Source organism: Equus przewalskii, chromosome 1 (genome assembly GCF_037783145.1).
Source record: "Equus przewalskii isolate Varuska chromosome 1, EquPr2, whole genome shotgun sequence".
In the NCBI taxonomy this organism is placed as follows: Eukaryota; Metazoa; Chordata; class Mammalia; order Perissodactyla; family Equidae; genus Equus; species Equus przewalskii.
This window is the reverse complement of record NC_091831.1, coordinates 183542380-183560250: the sequence shown is the minus strand read 5'-3', so window position 1 is coordinate 183560250 and position 17871 is coordinate 183542380. Positions and strand designations below refer to the sequence as shown.

Below are 17871 nucleotides of genomic sequence, written 5' to 3'. Positions count from 1 at the left end.
GAAAATCATCCTCAATAGAAATAGACTTAACCCCAAATAACAGTATTAGCAGTTGACCCTCATGGAGCCGTTAATATGAGCCTGACCCTGTTGTACGCGCTTTGTGTGTGACAAAGCTGTCACAGAGTCCTCGAGCTTCCTGCCCTCACAGATGGAAGCTGAGGCCTCGAGAAGTTAACTTATTTGAAGTGAAGATCTACCAGCTAGTAAGTTTTCATCGAAATTTTATTTTTAATAGGCAAAAATTAGACAGAGTCTGATGGTATTTGAATAGAATATCCTGCAGTTGTTAGAATCTAGGTTTTTGGTTTTTGTTTTTTGAGGAAGATTAGCCCTGAGCTAACATCCGTGCCCATCTTCCTCTGCTTTATATGTGAGACGCCTGCCACAGCATGGCTTGACAAGCGTTGCCCTGTCCGCACCCGGGATCCGAACTTGTGAACCCTGGGCCATACCCAGGATCCAAACTGATGAACCCTGGGCCACTGAAGCAGAACATGTGAACTTTGCCGCTGTGCCACTGGGCTGGCCCCTAGGTTTTTGAAAGGCGCATAGTAACAGGAAGATGGGTATAATATAATATTTACTGTCCCCCTCGGTTCCATGGATACTGCTGTGACAATGCCCTCTGCCTCCACGTGGCACCCGTGCTTGGGTTCCAGAGTTACAGCTCTTTCAGTTCATTCCAGGTGTGTCAGGTGGGGTAGAGGAGGCCAGACAGAGAAAGTGACATCGTGGGGATTGGAGTGTTTCAGAGAAGCGGGTGAGCAAGTGCTGAGATGAGAGGGGGCAGGACTCGAGAGAAGTACACTGTGTCTGGGAGGAAGTTATAGGAGATGAGGCCGAACACGGAAGCTGAGGTCAGGTCGAGAGGACCTCCGGGTTCTCCAGAGGCAGCGGTGCCCTGCATGATGGTCGCTGCAGGTGTGGACACAACAATCGGAGGCACCAACGTGGCGTCCAGAGAAACGCCGGGTGTTTGTTTTGGTAGAATTGATGTTTGTACTTTTGCTAGAAAAGTTGGCTAGAGATGTGAGTGAGGACTATACGTGGAACGTGGAAAATTAAAGAATCTAAGATTCCAAGTCTTAAGGTCTAAAGACAATGATTTTTCAGAGCCCGAAAGAAAACCTCTGCCTTTCGCTAATTCTCTCATAAAGCTGCCATTCAGCCCCTCTGAACGGGGTTGTTTGTTTTCCCTTTGAGACGTTTGAGCCAGTGCAGCTCTTTGGTTTAAGGCAGTAGTGAGCTCTGTCTTACTGTGTCTGGAAAATGTTAGTTCAGGCTAAAAGTTCCAGGTGGGGCCACATAAATGTGGGTTCCGTAGCTTGGAGTACCGTCTGTTCTAAGGCCTGCATGACTGATGGCTTAAAAATCTTGGCTGTTTTGTATTTCTTTCATCAAATGCGTTGTCAGGAGCAGGAATTTCACATCTTGAAGATACAAAGGAATTTTACGAAGAAAATAACTCTTTAATATTTCCCTTGCTGGCTACTTCTCTCCTCGCTGCCCATACCAATGAGCTATAGCACGCTGTTCAAGAACTTCAGTTTTTCTCCTCTCACCTTTTGTCATTCATGAAGCACCTATTTGCCTGTGATTAATACCCCTGGCCACCCACTGACTCTCCTGGAGAATTTTGGAAAAAACCCAGATGCCTGGCCTTGCCTAAGACCAATTCGGGAACTCTGGGGCTGGGGCCTGGGCCTCTGTAGTTTTCACAAGTTCCCCTGGTGATTTGAATACAGGGTGATCTATTGCTGTCTTAATAAACTTCCCCCAAACTTAGTCGCTAACAACAAGAGTATTATTTCTCGCAATTCTGTGGCTTCACTAAGTATTTCTTCAGCTGGCCTTGCCCAAGGTTCGCACAGGCAGCTGAATCCATGGGGGCGGCTGGGGCTGAGTTCGGCGAGACACCTGGGCCTCTCTTCCCAATGGTATTTCATCCTGGGATCCTTCAGGGCTGAATCTGCGTGGGTCTTGTGATTGGTTCCAACCACTGGAATGAGGCACAAGTAATGTTGCCTGACTTCCAAGACTAGGCCTTACAAAGCATCGTGGCTTCCTCTTTTGCTCTCTTAGACCACTGCCCTGAAGAAAGTTAACCATTTTTGCTTTCATCACAATAATTAGTTTGCCTGTTTGTAGTGTTTCTGCTACGATTGTGGACAGAAGGGGCCAGGAAGCTAAGTACAAGATTTCTCTCTGACAACACCAACGTTCATTTCAGCCCTTTTTTCTAGTTAGACACTTTAAGTTACATCACATTGGAGAGTCTTCCTAATTTTTCTGTTTTAAAATGTTCCATCAACCTAGAAGTTATGATTTACAAGTAATTATCAAATGCCTATTATAAGTGAGCCCCTATGCTAGGCGTATAACAACATCATTTCAAGTAAACAAGAGAACGCAGACCCTGATGTCATGGTTCTTATATTTTATGGAATGTACCTATATTCCATATCCACATATCCAGAGTCATAGCATGGAATATATCTATATTCTATCAAATGTATCTAGCATCTGTGGAATGTATCTCTATTCCATGGAATGTATCTAGCATCTATGGAATGTATCTATTATATCTACTGACAGCAGAGCACATTAAACAATCAATTGAACAATGTTTACTAAGTAATCCTTACTTAGTAATCCTGAAAGATTCCAAAGGACACATGCTTCTGGGAGACTGCGAGACATACAGGGGCGCTGAACCAGTCTGGGGAGATCAGAGGAGACCTCCTTAAGAAGGGACCTTTGATCTGGGCCTTAAAGGATGAGTTGGTATCAACTAAAAATTTCCCCCCTCTTTTCATTCTCTTTTCTTTTCCAGCCTTCTCATAGCTCTCTCTGTCACCTGAGTTCTAATCATTTTTCACTTACAAGCTGGTAACAAACAGCTCGTACAGAGAGTAGAATAATACTGTTTACATCCTCCTTCAGTCTGAGACGTGAAACTTCCTAAAGGACAAACAACTGTCTTTTCATTCGATCAAAATTAGAGAAAGCTGTCTTTCCCAACTCACCTTTGGCACTCGCTTTCCATATTTTCAGCAACTCAAGCATCCCAACCTCGTCAACCTCATTGAAGTCTTCAGGAGGAAGCGGAAGCTTCACCTGGTGTTCGAGTACTGTGACCGCACCGTTCTCCACGAGTTGGACAGATACCAAAGAGGGTGAGTGAGCCATCCCTTACAAACTCGTGAGGGGAGATTAGCAATGACCCTTTTTCAGATTAGACGGGAACAGCCAGTGTTGGGACAGCATACTCTGTGGCTGGGGTTGACAGCAGAGGCATTACCAAAAACGCTGGGAAAGAGATCTTATCTGACTGTTTTCATGAAGAAAGTGGCAGCAGCATTATTGGGTAGAATTTGATTTCTTTAGTGCGTTACCTGTGTGTAGAAGCTATCTGAGTATCTAAGAAAGGGAAGGAAGGATGTTAGTTATTCCGTGCCTGACCAGGGGGGCATGAGGACTGAAATTGAGAGGAAGAGGCCACAGACGATAGCTAACAGGAAGATCAAGGCTGAAGCGAACGTGGTGCTCCATTCTGAGCAATCCGCTGTGCGGTCGGCTGCGTGGGTCGGGACTTCTTTCATTACAAGTGACAAAAACCCACCTGAAGCAAGCATGAAGAAGGAGCATGTTGGTGGCTGTCACCGGCAAGGGCCTGGGATGACTTCAGGCTCCGCTGAGGTCCTCGCATGTCTCCCTCTAGAGTATGCAAGCCGCTGTGTGCGCTAAAAGGAGGCTTGGTGAGCAGACAGAGCCTTTGGTTGAAAGAAAGGGGGGGTCCCTTCCTCTGGTTGAGGGTAAGCAGAGTGCTGGCAGGATTTGGGCTCCCACCCCCTCCCTAGCAGGGGAGAGGCCTAGGTGGTGGTGGTTCTCTCTCTCTCAACTCTTCTTCTCTCTGTGTTGGCTTCATTCTGCCTTGCAGGTAAGTCTCCCTTACAAGGTGGATTTGGGAGGGTATGTGTGTGGTGTGTGATGGAAGGAGTGAAGAAGGGAAAATATGGAATAGAAAGTAGGCCACAGGCTTTTATCAATCTATATAGCCATTCTAGAGGAAGGGAAGTTCTAGAAGAAGGTAGCATCTGCATAGACGGTCCAGCAGAAGATGGGCTGAGCTCAGGTGATGCAGCTATCCTTAGGGCCAATCACCGTGCCAGAAGGAGAGGGTAGGATGATTGGCAGACACCAGGAAATGTGATTCAAAGTGGGTCAGTCAAAGAAGACTTCGTGGAGGAGGTGGCCTTTAAGTTGAATGGTGAGAAGGTTTAAAAGAAGTTGAGTAGGGAAGGATTTCCCAACTGCTCCTTTTGCCCTGCTCCTGGGAGCCCAGCTTTGGCTGGGGATAATAAGCAGAGCGCATTGTGGATCAGAGTGGTGGAATGGCGCCCCACCTCAGCCCCTGTTCACACTCCCATTCACGCGGGAGGCTCAGGCTCTTGCAACAATGCTTCCGAGCCTCGGCCAAGCGCTGGCTCTGCCAGGTGGTGGTGGTTATATGTGATCTGCATGACATCCAGGCAAATGGGATTAAAGTGGCTGCTGGTTTGTTAGTGAAAAGCACAGGCTTTTCATGTTAATTTACACAACCAGAGAGAGCCAAGAGAACAGACGCCTCCCTTCAGAAGGTCACTGACACAGAGAAATCGTGTGTTCGAGGGAGAAAACATTCAGTATGTTGACATTTGCTCTTTTGATTGCTTGCGAGTGACACGTCAATAAATCTTATTAGTATCAGTTGCTCGCGGCTGCGTGGTGCTGGGGAGAGGTTGGGGGAGCTGGATCAGTCGCGATACGTTGGGTCGCTTGGAAACGCGTGTTAGCAGGGGATCGAAAACAAGCGGGAGTCAGTTCTTTTTTGGCATATAGTTTGAGCAGAAGAGAAAAAGGAGAGGGCGAGGAGAGATTAAAATTAAAAGCAGGTTTTTTTAAAAGCTCCGTTGGCAAAATACATGTGTTCCAGGAAATAGAAAATGCTTTACTATGGAGGTGGGTTAGAGAAGAGAAGGACGGGTAGATATTTGGGATTACATACAAGCCACTTCACTTCCAAGTGACAACATGCTATGGTTTGTCAAATATAAGATTGACTTAAGGAACACTGACAAATGAGCAAGTTTGAAAAATAGGATTTATCCTAAGTCAGATCATATTCATTTATTTTGAAGTTTAAGGATTTTGTTTGTTTTAAAAATAAAAGTCACTTTCCGTTATACTAACTATTTGGCAATTCTCCAATCTATTTTAAACACTAGTTCAAATTTTTGCTTGTCATCATTAAGGAGTAAATGTCGTTAAACTGTGTCAACCAAAGATTTTTAAATTCATAGGAAAACTTTTTATTTTCAATGTAGAGATCTCATACTGTAAAATAAAACTTTGTAAGTACATTCCCAGTAAAAGTGGGTCAGCATCAACTGTGTGACCTTTGGCAAGTTGCTTACAGGTGTCCTCACCAGTAGAAATGAGAGTTCAGCACCCCGTAAAGTTCAAGAGAGCTTCCAGCTTTACAGTGCTGTGACCCGATGCCCTAGTGCCCTAGAGGGCAGAAGTTCTCCTTCAGTTTCACAGTGGACCTGTTAGACAATATCAAAAGGCTCATGTGCTGATGCTGGTGTGTTCCCTGCCTGGTGCCAGGCTGGGTCCTCCTTAGGTTTGCACACTTACCCCAAGAACCTCCTGTGATCACTGTGTTTCTAACTTCAGGTTTCTAAAGTACAAAGTGAACCATGCCCTTCTCCTACATAAAATCCTTTAGTGGCTCCCACCCGAAAGCTTGCTGGTGTGGTAAAACCCTGGCATGGGATGCAGATGCCACTCACTCTGCTAGATGGCTCCGTTTCCACCAGACTCCCACCCCGTGGAATCAGGCGCATCCTAGGCTTCAAGATGTGCCGTTTTCTCAGCGCGGTTGCCTTGCCTTCTCGCCTCTGCCCTGCGGCCTCCTGCTGTCCATCAGCTGCAGCTCAGTGTGACCTTCTTTGTGACGCCTGCTTAGCACGCTGAGGAGAGTGGGGCTTCCTTCTGCTGGTGTCCATGACATCTTCTGGGATTATTTCTATTACAGCCCCATCTGTCCAGTTAATCATGAAATATTCAAGGGCAGGGGCTGTGCCTTCCCCCCTGGGTACCCCAGTATCTTCTAGCTTAATTCTTGGTATTTGGCTCATCCCCAGTACTTGTAAAATGACCAAGTTAGCAAAGCAATAAATTGATACTTACAAAATGATTTTTTTTTAATGTCACAGCTTCTTTTTTTAAAGATTTTTATTTTTCCTTTTTCTCCCCAAAGCTCCCCAGTACATAGTTGTGGGTCCTTATAGTTGTGGCATGTGGGACGCCACCTCAGTGTGGGCTGATGAGCGGTGCCATGTCCTTGCCCAGGATCCAAACTGGCAAAATCCTGGGCCACTGCAGCAGAGCGCGCAAACTTAACCACTCGGCCCCGGGGCTGGCCCCACAAAATGATTTTAAAGAGTAATCATAATTTTTGATTATTTTTTATTTTAAAATAGTTACTTTAATTTAAAAATTCTAAAACCTAATATTGTCAAAGGAAATTGTCAGTACACTGCTGGAGCAACCTGTCCAGAGGGCCATTTGACAATATGTGTTAAACGCCTTAGGGACATAATCTTAGACTGAAAAATTCTACTCCTAGTAATTTACCATAAGAAAATAATGAGTATATGTGTAAATATTTAGTTATATAAGTGTTTATTGATAAAGTATTATTTATAATGAAAAAATTGGGGGCTGGCCCAGTGGCACAGTGGTTAAGTGTACATGTTCCGCTTCGGCGGCCAGGGGTTCACTGGTTCGGATCCTGGGTGTGGACATGGCACTGCTTGGCAAAAGCCATGCTGTGGCAGGCGTCTCACATATAAAGTAGAGGAAGATGGGCATGGATGTTAGCTCAGGGCCAGTCTTGCTCAGTAAAAAGAGGAGGATTGGCAGATGTTAGCTCAGGGCTAATCTTCCTCAAAAAAAAAATTGGAAACAACTGAAATGTCCAAAGATAGAGGATTGGTTAAGTAGATTATGGTGTAGCTTTACAATGGAAGACGGTAGAGCCACTGAGAATCATGCTTACAGATAAAACATACATTGACATAGAAGAATGTCCATGAGCAGTTGCAAAATGAAAAAAAAATTATGCTATAATAAAAAGACATTTCATTTTCATAGAATTTGTATATAGACAGAAAAAAGAAAAGTAATTAATATACACATTTTAGTAGTGATTATCTCTGAGTTGTGATCATTATGGATCTTTTTCATTTTATTAGTGTTTTTTATTTTCTCCATGTTCCATTTGTTACTGTGGTAATGTTCTAATTATTAAAAATAATTCTTGCCAGATCAGACTCAAAGACATCTCTACTTTGAATCTGAAACGGGCACCAGTTCGTCTCCTTTTTAACATGTTTGTAACTTTTTGTACTCCTTTGAAAACCTTTTGGAGAAGATTTAGATTTGTGCTACTACTAATAAGCAAGTTTTTGCCACAAGACTCGTCTCCTGTCGGGTGACCTGGGTACATCTTTATCAGGATCCCCCAGGGCTGTGCTCCTGTTGTTTGTATTTACCTTCAGACAAACACATCACCATTCCTTGTCTTCTGTTGGACTTAATATGCTTTGTACTTACTATTTATAAACTATTGGTCCCTCCTATGTCAAAGTTTTGTAAGTGACTAGTTTAGGTGTTCTCTCCTCCTTTTTCTGCCCATCTATAAGTGCAGCCCGACACAATACATCATTGATTTTTTTCTTTATGACACTTCCTCTCTGACTCTCATGTAGTTTGTTGAAAGAACATCTGGTGGGTAAAGGGGATTACTACAGGTTTTCAGTTTCTGACAATGGAACTCCTGACAATGGAATTCCAGAACTCTCTCTTTTTTTTTAAAGATTGGCACCTGAGCGAACAACTGTTGACAATCTTTTTTCTTTCCTGCCTTTTCTCCCCAAATCCCCCCAGTACATCGTTGTATTTTTTTTTTTAGTTGTGGGTCCTTCTAGTTGTGGCATGTGGGACGCCGCCTCAGCGTGGCCTGACGAGCAGTGCCATGTCCCCACCCAGGATCCGAACTGGCCAAACCCTGGGCAGCCGAAGCGGAGCTCGAAAACCTAACCACTCAGCCATGGGGCTGGCCCCAGAACTCTTATAAAACCCTAAAAATCTCTCTCTTTTTTAGATTAAAAGTGATAGATTATTTGTAGTAAAAATATTTCAAGCACACAGAAACGTATAGAAATATTATCATTTCTCAAATTAACATTTGAGAAGTTTTCTAATTATTTTTATGGATATATATATTTTTAATAGATTGTATTCCACACACTGTTGTGCATTTTTCAAGTGTGTTTGGGAGCTGTATCCCTATTCATGCAGATCTACTTTTATGTTTTTTAAATGGCCGTGGAGAATTCCACTGTACAAATATACCAGGTTTTCTTTATTTAATGCCCCATTGACAGATATTTAGATTGTTTCTAGTTTTTCTCTGTTACCACCAAGGCTGCAGTGAACCACCACTTGCACAAACGTCTCTATATGACAAATCCCTAAGAACGTATTTCTATAGGAGCTTGGCCAGCTCTTCCCCAACTTTCTGAGAGTTATTTTGTGAGACCGACACATGATGCTTTGGGGCAGAGATGTGCAAAGCAACCTTAAGGGGATAGAATGGCTACCCAGCTTGTTGGATTTGACTGATTGCATATGCTTTGTCTAATGACAAGAGCCTCCTAATTTGGAGATGGGTGCAATGTCAGCCTAATGACAAAAACCAAATTGCCTACTTTCCCTCGTCCCCATTCTTTGCTCACCAAACACCCTTCTGATTATAATCTGACTTTCTTTATGCAGTTGCCTACAGGAAAAGCATAAGCTGGTACTCGGAGTGTGAACATGGATGAATGAATTGGCATCTGGTTTTATATCAGGCTAGTAAATTTGTTTGCTGTTCACCTGCCCCTTTGATGTGGGTACTGTCTTGGTGTGCTGACACAATTAAGTGTCCACGTCTGCAAACCTGAGGAGCGCTATAGAAGCAGCCAGCCTGCTGGCACCACACTCTCCGTGTTGCTGTGATGAGATGACTGTTTTCCCCTCAGTTCTGTTCTTCACTTAATAGTCTTTGATGTGCATTTCTACGTATGTTGCAACATAATCTTTAGATCTATTATTAATACCTATAAGATATGGCATCAAGTCATGTTACTGCCTAACTATCCCTCCATTGTTGAATATTGAGGCTGTTTTCAATGTTTCATCTGATAAATGGTTCTTCTATCAAATCTTCCCACAAATAGATTTTCCTTCTTCTGTACTTTTTCTTTAGAAGTTCTCAGGGGCCGGCCCCATGGCCGAGTGGTTATGTTCGCACTCCGCTGCGGCAGCCCAGGGTTTCACCAGTTCAGATCCTGGGCACAGACATGGCACTGCTCGTCAGGCCACGTTGAGGCGGCGTCCCACATGCCACAACTAGAGGGACCTGCAACTAAGATATACACCCTGTACCGGGGGGATTTGAGGAGATAAAGCAGAAAAAAAAAAAGATTGGTAACAGTTGTTAGCTCAGGTGCCAATCTTTAAAAAAAAAGTTCTCAAAATGGGATTCTTGGGTCAAAGGGTTTGCCACACTGAACCATTTACCTTATCACCAGTGATGTAGATTTATGTATTTTTTCCTTATAGTCATGGCACTTTGGATTCTATTATTAAAATATTTGATGAATGAATTCCATCAAACATGTAAGGAAGAAATAATACCAATCCTACAGAAACTCTTTCAGAAAATATAGGAGGAAGAGACATTTCCCAAATCATTTTATGAGGCTGCTACACCCTCATACCAAAACTAGACGAGGACATTTCAAGAAAAGAAAATGACAGATGGATATTCTCTATGAATGTAGGTGCAAAACTCCTTAGCAAATCAAATCTAGCAATATAGTGCACTATAAAAAGAGTGATATACTGCTTTTTCTTGATTTATCAATTTTTAGACATCATCCATAGACTTTGTATTATGACAGATGAGGATTTAGCTCTCTTATGCCATTATTCCCTCTGTGTCCCCTTTCTACTCCCCCCAAATAGTTACATTAACATTTTATTAATTCAGTGTTCCGTGTCCCCATTATTACACCTATGTAAATATTACCTACAGCTGAGCTTTCTACCATACCAGGGTTTCCTTTTGTACTTTTTCCACAAGTTAATATTTGCCTTGCTTTTTAAATTTGCTTAGTAGTCTTTAACCCTATTTCTAACTTTCCCCACTCATTTTTAATAGCCTCTCAATATACTTTTCCATATCAGGTAACCCATTGGTTCCTTTTTCTTCTTGGTGGTGTCCTGCCCTTAGACTCCCATTCTCCACCTGTCTTGTACTTGAAGCCTGCTGTCCAGCTGTCCCCCAGGCCTTCCCTGGGCTGTCGTCCTCGGAGCGCCCTCTGCATTTCTCTGTGGTTGGATTCACTACTTCCTGGCACTCCCGTCCTCCTCTTTCTGGGTTTACTTACTTATTTTGACCAAGCACATCCATCTCCAATTGGTTAAAAAGATGAAATAGTCATGCAGAAATCTAGACTACAGACATTTCTAATGACACCCCCTCCCCCAATCCTCACTCTTCTTTGGAGCCAAATAATTGGGAACCTTTTGTGTTCCTGGGGGTGAAACAAAATCCCCAAAGGAGGCAGGAAGGCTGCCGTGAGGTCACACTGGTGAAGGGCTCAGGAGCACGCTCCTCCTCCACCTCTTCCCACTCTCAGAGGATGGATTCCATTCCAGCCTCCCTGGAGGAGGGCCTCTGCTGAGCCGAGCAGCAACCCAGCGGGCTCCAGAGGAACAGTTGTAGCTCTCAGCAAATCACCTGAACTGAAGACCCCAAGGAAGACGCCCTGACCATCCAGGGAATGAAGGCATGCCTTCCTGAGCCCCTCCCACCTTGGTTTGGGACAGAAATAAAGGGGGTGTGAGTCAGTTTTCTCATGCCTTGCATAGACTCCCATCTCTAGGTCTGGGGAGCTGGCATCTTCAGGAGTACAAGTCCCACCAGACCTGCCCAGCCAGCCGGGAATCCAGGAGGCCCAGGCTGGATCCTGTCCAGCTCCCCCTGAGCGTGTTTACTAGGAAGAGGAAACGGAGATACGGTTTGTCCAAAGTTCAATGTCCTGATCTCATGGTGAACCAGGTCCAGGCACGGAAAAGCTCAGATGCCTTCCTTCCCTCACAGGTTAGGGTTGAGCTTACACATGATTCCTCTGAAGGCACAGCTTGTGTTTGAGCTAGAATCCCACTGGGGCTCTTGAAGGCAATAAAGAATGAGAGACAATGGGCGCTTCCCTTGGTCACTGTTCAGTCCTCCCCACTCTGCCCCAGAGCTCAGCCATGACCACCATTGCCATCAATATGGAAACAAACACTTTAAAGTGGAGTGAACTCTTAGCCTTCCCAGCATGAGTACAACTTGAAGGACATCTGCCTTGGCCCGAAGGGTCTGGCCACTCACTCTGACTCTTCCAAAGCTTTTACGTTTGTTAAATATTTTCATCTTTATTTAAGATGGTATAAGGCAGGGGCCGGCCCAGTGGCACAGCGGTTAAGATCACACGTTCTGCTTCTCAGCGACCCAGGCTTCGCTGATTCAGATCCCGGGTGTGGATGTGGCACCGCTTGGCAAAAGCCATGCTGTGGTAGGTGTCCCACATGTAAAGTAGAGGAAGATGGGCATGGATGTTAGTTCAGGGCCAGTCTTCCTTAGCAAAAAAAAAGAGGAAAATTGGCAGTAGTTAGCTCAGGGCTAAACTTCCTCAAAAAAAAAAAAAAAAAAGATGGTATAAGGCAGAGGGCATGGTGATGACAACCCTCCACATGCCTAGCTCTTGAGTCACACGGCCCAACCTGGACGGGTTGCTTTCCGTTCCCAGAATGCGGTTGTCGTCCTGTCATTTCCCTTCACCATCCTCCTGGACATTCCCATTGCTCTCCTCTTGTTGGGTCTGTAGTTTCTCTATCTCGTGTAATCTTCTTCTAGAGTTTCCTTCTTTTTGGTGGAGTGCATCCTCCAGGGGCTTCCTGAGAAAGAGTGTATGAGAGGTTAAAAAAAAACAAGAGAGAGAGATTGAGACCTTGCCCTCACATGTTTAAAAAGTCTTTATTCTCCCTTCACGCTTGGTTAGCATTTTGTTTGGGTATAGGTTTTTGTGTTTGCTTTTGGTGGAAGAAAATAGTCCTTCAAAATTTTGGAGGCATTCTTTTTAGTGCCTTCTATCTTCTAGTGCTAAGAAGTCTAATGTCATTCCACCTTCTGCTCCTTTGTGAAGTCCTGATTCTTTTTTATGTCCAGACACTTGTGGAATCCTCTCTTTGTTCACAGCATTCTGAACCGTGGAGATTGCAGGCTTTCCTTTTGTTATGGTGGCACTTGGGGGGCCCTTTCTGTCTGAGGGATAATTTTTTTCTTTTTTTGGTGTGGAAGATTGGCCCTGAGCTAACATCTGTTGCCAATCTTCCTCTTTTTGCTTGAGGAAGATTTGCCTTGATCTAACATCTGTGCCAGTGTTCCTCTATTTTGTATGTGGGATGCTGCCACAGCATGGCTTGATGAGCAGTGTGTATGTCCGCTCCTGGGATCTGAACCCGTGAACCCTAGGCCGCTGAAGCAGAGTGCATGAACCCAACCACTACACCACCAGGCTGGCCCCTGAGGAACAATTTTTGAATTGTTTCATTATTGATTTCCTGTCTGTTGTTTTCTCTATTTTCTCCTCCTGGACCTTCTGTTACGTGGATGTTGGCCTCTTGAGTGGTGCTCTGGTTTTCTCACAGTGTCTTGTTCTCAGTTCTTGGTGCAAACCGCTCTCCTTTTCTCTCTGAGGATATTGATGTTTTAAAAAAACGTTCTCTTTGCCCTCCATAATTTCTGTTTCTTCCAAGTTGATTTTTCTTTTTGTTTGATCTGTAACTCTCTCACTTGGGGCTTTTCTGGGGCCTCATGGGATCTCTGGTGTACGCCCATCATTAAGAGTGGTGAGCTATTGGAAGCTCTGAGCTTCACTGGGGGGTTCTCTGGCTGGACCATTTGCTGGGGGGACCCCAGTGTCAGAATCTTCAGCTCTTTCCTCTGAGCTTCCCCCAAAAAGTCCTCCAGTATTTTCCCTGGAGAGGGAAGTCTGGCTGCCAGCCTTCTCAGAACCTGGGGAGGGAAGAGGGCTCGGGAGTCTCAGATTCAACAGTTAGTGTGTATGCAACCACTTAATCTCCTGTTTTTGGAGCAGTATCCACCATCTCAAGTGCACCAAATGTCCTCTGTTTTATCCTTTCCAGAAAACAAAACTCCAGCCTTTTTCTATGTAGGGGAGAGTGTTCCCTGTGGGAACAGAATAGGAGAGGGATCTAGGAGTTTAATTGTTTCCCAGACAGATTTTCCACACTCCTGCTTCCTTCCCACTGCCATAGAGATCTTGGCTGCTGGTTCCTGAGCCTTCGGAGGATTCTTTGGGGTAAATTGGTTGGTCCCCTATTCCCCTCTCCTGGCTTAGAGCCCAGCTTTCTAGGACTTGTTGTCAGTTATTCATCCAACTGCTTTCTGGATTCCAAAATGTGTTACTATTTTCTCTTCTCCTGTTCTCTCTGACTACCTCTCAGTGTAGTCTTAGTGGGTTTGGGGAGGGAGTGACGTTAGGTGGGTTTATTCAATCCTCCATCTTAATCCAGAAACTGTTTCTTCAGTTGGCTTCAGTGACACCATGTTCTCCTGATGGTTGTCCTGCTTCACTCCAGGCTCACCCCAGTCTCGTGCTGAATCCCCTCCTCTTCTGACCTCTGAATGTTCCAGGGCCTCAGGACTCGGACCTTCTCTCCTCTTTCTGTCTTCACTCCCTAAGTGGCTTCATCCAGTCCTAGGATCTGAACACCATCCATATGCCCAGGCTTTCCAAATTCCCGTCTCCAGCTGGACCTTCCTTCTGAATTCCAAACTGCCTACCCAGGGTCTGCCCTTGAATGTCCAGTCAGCATCTCAACTTGTCCACCCTCCCCTTGCCAAACCAGCTCCTCCCCCAGCATTCTCCTCAGTGAAAGGCACCACCAAAAACAGCTACTCAAGCTAAATCTTTGGTATCGTTTCTTGATTGCTCTCTGTGTCTCATATCCAATCATGCAGAAAATCCTGAAGACTCTATTTTTAAAATATAGCCCAAATCTGGTCACTTCTCACCACCTTAATCACTACTTCAGATGTTGTTTTTAGCAGAGAAGCTTTCTGGACCGCCCTATATAAGAGGCACTCCTTCCAGCCCGGCATCCTCTGTACATATGAGTATATCCAATTCCGGTCCAACATCACAGAATAGATTCTAGTTTTCTCTCAGTCCATATTTGTAACTCTCTTCTCCAACAGTGAAAACCTGGCTCCTACCATCGTCAGCTAAAAAGGATCTCAGAGTCTGAGGCCCTAGCATTTCAGAGAAGAAACGGAGTGATAAAGAAGTAAAGTGAGGAGCCAACCCAAGGCGACACTAGGGAGTTTGTACGGAGTTTTTACATTTGAGAATTGTGTAAGGATGTGCTCAGCCTTAGAGGAACATTAATGATATGCTATTATAATTTACTTCTAAACACTCTCTTTGCATAATTTCTTTGGGAAATGTTTTTAGAGACTAAAGGTACCTGCACTGATAACCTTATATTAAATCTTAAGTAATTAAATAATCAAAATATATTCCATTTTTTCTCGACAAAACACGGAGGCTGGGGGAAAGCGTTTCCTTTGAAATGCCCTCTTCTTCGTTGTGTTTTTCTAGGCCTTCTTTCTAGCCAGGTGAGTTTTTCTAACATCTGTGCCTATATGCCACTAGAACAAGGGAGAGAATTTGGAGAGAAGCTACTTCAAGCCCAGGGACATAGTTTTGCTCCAGAAATGTCCTAGCTCTTCTTCTTGGAAGTGGCCTCTTCATTTCCTCCACATTGTCTCCTCCTCTTTGCAAGCGTCCTCTGATCTGCTTGAAAGGATTTCCTGAACATCTGGTCTGTGACAACGGTGGCCTCCTAGCCCCTCCCAGAGGCTGGAAATGGCTCTTTTGGTCACACAACTGTTCAAGCATTTCCTCCCGGGTCTACTGATTAGTTCTGGCTGAGGACCACAACAAGTTTGTTTAATGTTTGATCACAAAAACACTACGTCTAGCTGGTGGGTGGGGTCTCTGGAAATAAATGTACTCTTTCTGTATCCATTTCACTCAGTGCCTGATATATATATATATATATATATTTAAATGCCCCAGAGGAGGTGCCTTTTCCTAATTTACACAAAAGATCTGCTGGGGCTCCTGGTTGCTCTGTTGGCATAAACTGAGAGTCAGAAAAGAAGAGCTTGGAGCAGTGGCACCGAGTTTAGACACTGATAGAGGACAGGCCAGAAAGACACGAGCGGGATGCACCTGGCTCCCAGAGAGGAGAGCACAGGGAAAGAACCAAGAGGCCTACGTGAGCTTTTAATTATTTTTTGTAACATGATGTGCAATGTAAATCTCTTCCTTATCTTCAGTAAAATCTTCACTACCCTAAAAAAAATGCTGCCTCTGGAGTCTGCAGAAACCATGTGCTCTCACATGGGAGATGCATTCTGCTTAAGATCATCAATGTGGGGCAACTTGAAAAAATAAACAGCATCTTTTATGCTGTATTTTCACTAACTTTCCATCAACAGAAAGCTTGTAGAAATGGAGCTTCAGTTACCAGGCGGTTTCCCAGGGGTGTCCCAGAAGTTTGAGGGGGTGGTTGTGAACCCTTGTTGAAATCCCTGTGCGTCTTCGTGGTCCCTCCTTGCAGATGTGGCTGTCGGCATCGTTGTGACCTTGCTGCCCTAGAACTCAGCAGTGTGCCAATCGCATGTTCTCTACACTTTGGGCCTGTGGACGCTCTGCCCCGGGAGTTCAACGACTCTGGTGTCACCTGGGATCTTTTACTAATTAGGCTCGTCTTGGTTTACTTGTGTCTTTTTTTGAGCTGAATTCCATGGCTACACTAAAGAATGTGTCTGTGCTGCTTCTTATTTTCATTAGGGTTCCAGAACATCTCGTGAAGAGCATTACTTGGCAGACACTGCAAGCTGTAAATTTTTGCCATAAACACAATGTAAGTCTCATGTTCTCCCTTGAAAAAACAGAAGGAGGCCCTTAAGCTGAGGTGGAGCCTTTGTCGATCATTTTGTGTATATAATTTTTCACCCAAATCTTTTTAAGCCTGGTTGGGGTGAGTAGAGGCTAAAAATGCTGACCTAGCTCTTCCTTCTTGTTCAGGTGACATAAAAGGTGCATTTTTATAATTTTAAGAAAGTAGTTATGCATTGATACTGATTAGAAACGACTCAGAGTTAGGTGGGATCCCATCCTCCTGGAGTCCGTATTGGTCTGGTGCCTCAAAAGGTCTGAAACTGGGGGTCAGAGCCCCAGGTCACTCACACCTGCGCAGCTGCAGCAGGCGGACGGCCAAGCACCCTGGACAGTGCTCATGTCTGCTTTGGTGAGATGCGAGGGCCACGTCTGGAATGGAGCAGCCCAGGGGGACCGCCGACGCTCCAGCCACAGCCAGGCCTGGTGGGAGGCACGTGGACGCTGCCCCGGTGGCGGCATGACTTCACAGGTGCTGGAAGCCTGCCACTCGCTCCGATACGACACTGCCACTTCCTGCACACAGAAGCCAATACCAGGGCCAGAGCTGCACTTGGCCTCACGGGCGATTTGACTGCAGTGCATCATCCTGCTGACGGCCAGGGCCAGTTTAGCTGGGGGCTGCATTCCCTTCCTTGTGTGGTTCTAAATGATTTTTCCTGAAGCTGCCTTCCCAGAGGAGAAAATGTGAGAGTAGCCAGCACTTCTCCCTCCTGAGCCTCCACCTGGCTAAGGGCCACAATCCTTGTCAACGTGCATGTATACCAGGCAGGGCAGACACCTTATAGTCCTATTTACACTCTCCTGAGAGCAGGTTTTAGGACGGGGGAGCAAGAGAGACCACATGAAGGCCCTGTGGAGATAAGTGGGATGCATACCGCCATCCCTGGAAAGCCCCAGAGGCTCTATTTGTCCACATGAGCTGATGAGGGAGGGGGTAGAGGCTTGTAAAGAGTTCCCAGAACAGAACAGGAGTGCGTTCTTGCATACAAGTCCTCCAACCGTCTGTCATCACGATGCTCACGGATGTACCCATTTATAGTAACATGTGAAGCCAGTGGTAAAAGAGTGGAGATCTCAGGGCCATTAACTGCTGAGAACCAGATAGACTGTGATAAAATAATTCAGAAATTGTCTCTCCCCCGTTTTTCCAAAATAATAAGTGCCCATAGGGAACACTGACCCTGGTCTCTCACCCTGAGGGTCCTCTGGAGTGGGAACTAGGCCAGGCCCAAGAGGAATCTCTGTCCTCTCTCCAAATTCTGGAAAGTCCAGAGTACCCCAGGGTTTCAGCTGCAAGCAAGAGGGTCTCTCAGACGCAGAGGATCCAGTCTTCTCCAGAGAGGAAAACGCCTGGAAGAGGGGACGATCATTAGGAACCCTGAACAGTATTTTGACCCAACTGTTGTTTTTATGTCACTGTTAATTAGGTTGTTGATTTGTTCTTTGCCAAGAAAATTGTGATTTCATAAGAAAACCATGTGAAGATCCTTAGATGTTCTTCTAACATGGCCCTGTTAAACAGTGCCAGTGGGGTTTGGAAACCGCAGGTGATTTGGGTCTGAACTGTGGCGTGGGGGCTACCCCCCGGGGGGTGGGGGTGGATGCAGCGCTGAGAACCCTTGATGTGTGTGTGACGGAGCTGACATCTAGCGACTCTCCCCAG

General features: G+C 45.2%; 1 protein-coding gene across 2 annotated transcripts in view; it reads left to right on the top strand.

The window, feature by feature from the left end:
• Positions 1-17871, top strand: part of CDKL1 (cyclin dependent kinase like 1) — a 56302-nt gene that overhangs the window by 25867 nt on the left and 12564 nt on the right. For both annotated transcript variants that reach the window (XM_008532576.2, XM_008532575.2), the window contains exons 2-3: positions 3058-3179; positions 16098-16170. In XM_008532576.2, coding sequence (XP_008530798.2) covers positions 3058-3179; positions 16098-16170 — 195 coding nt within the window. The remainder of the gene's footprint in view (positions 1-3057; positions 3180-16097; positions 16171-17871) is intronic.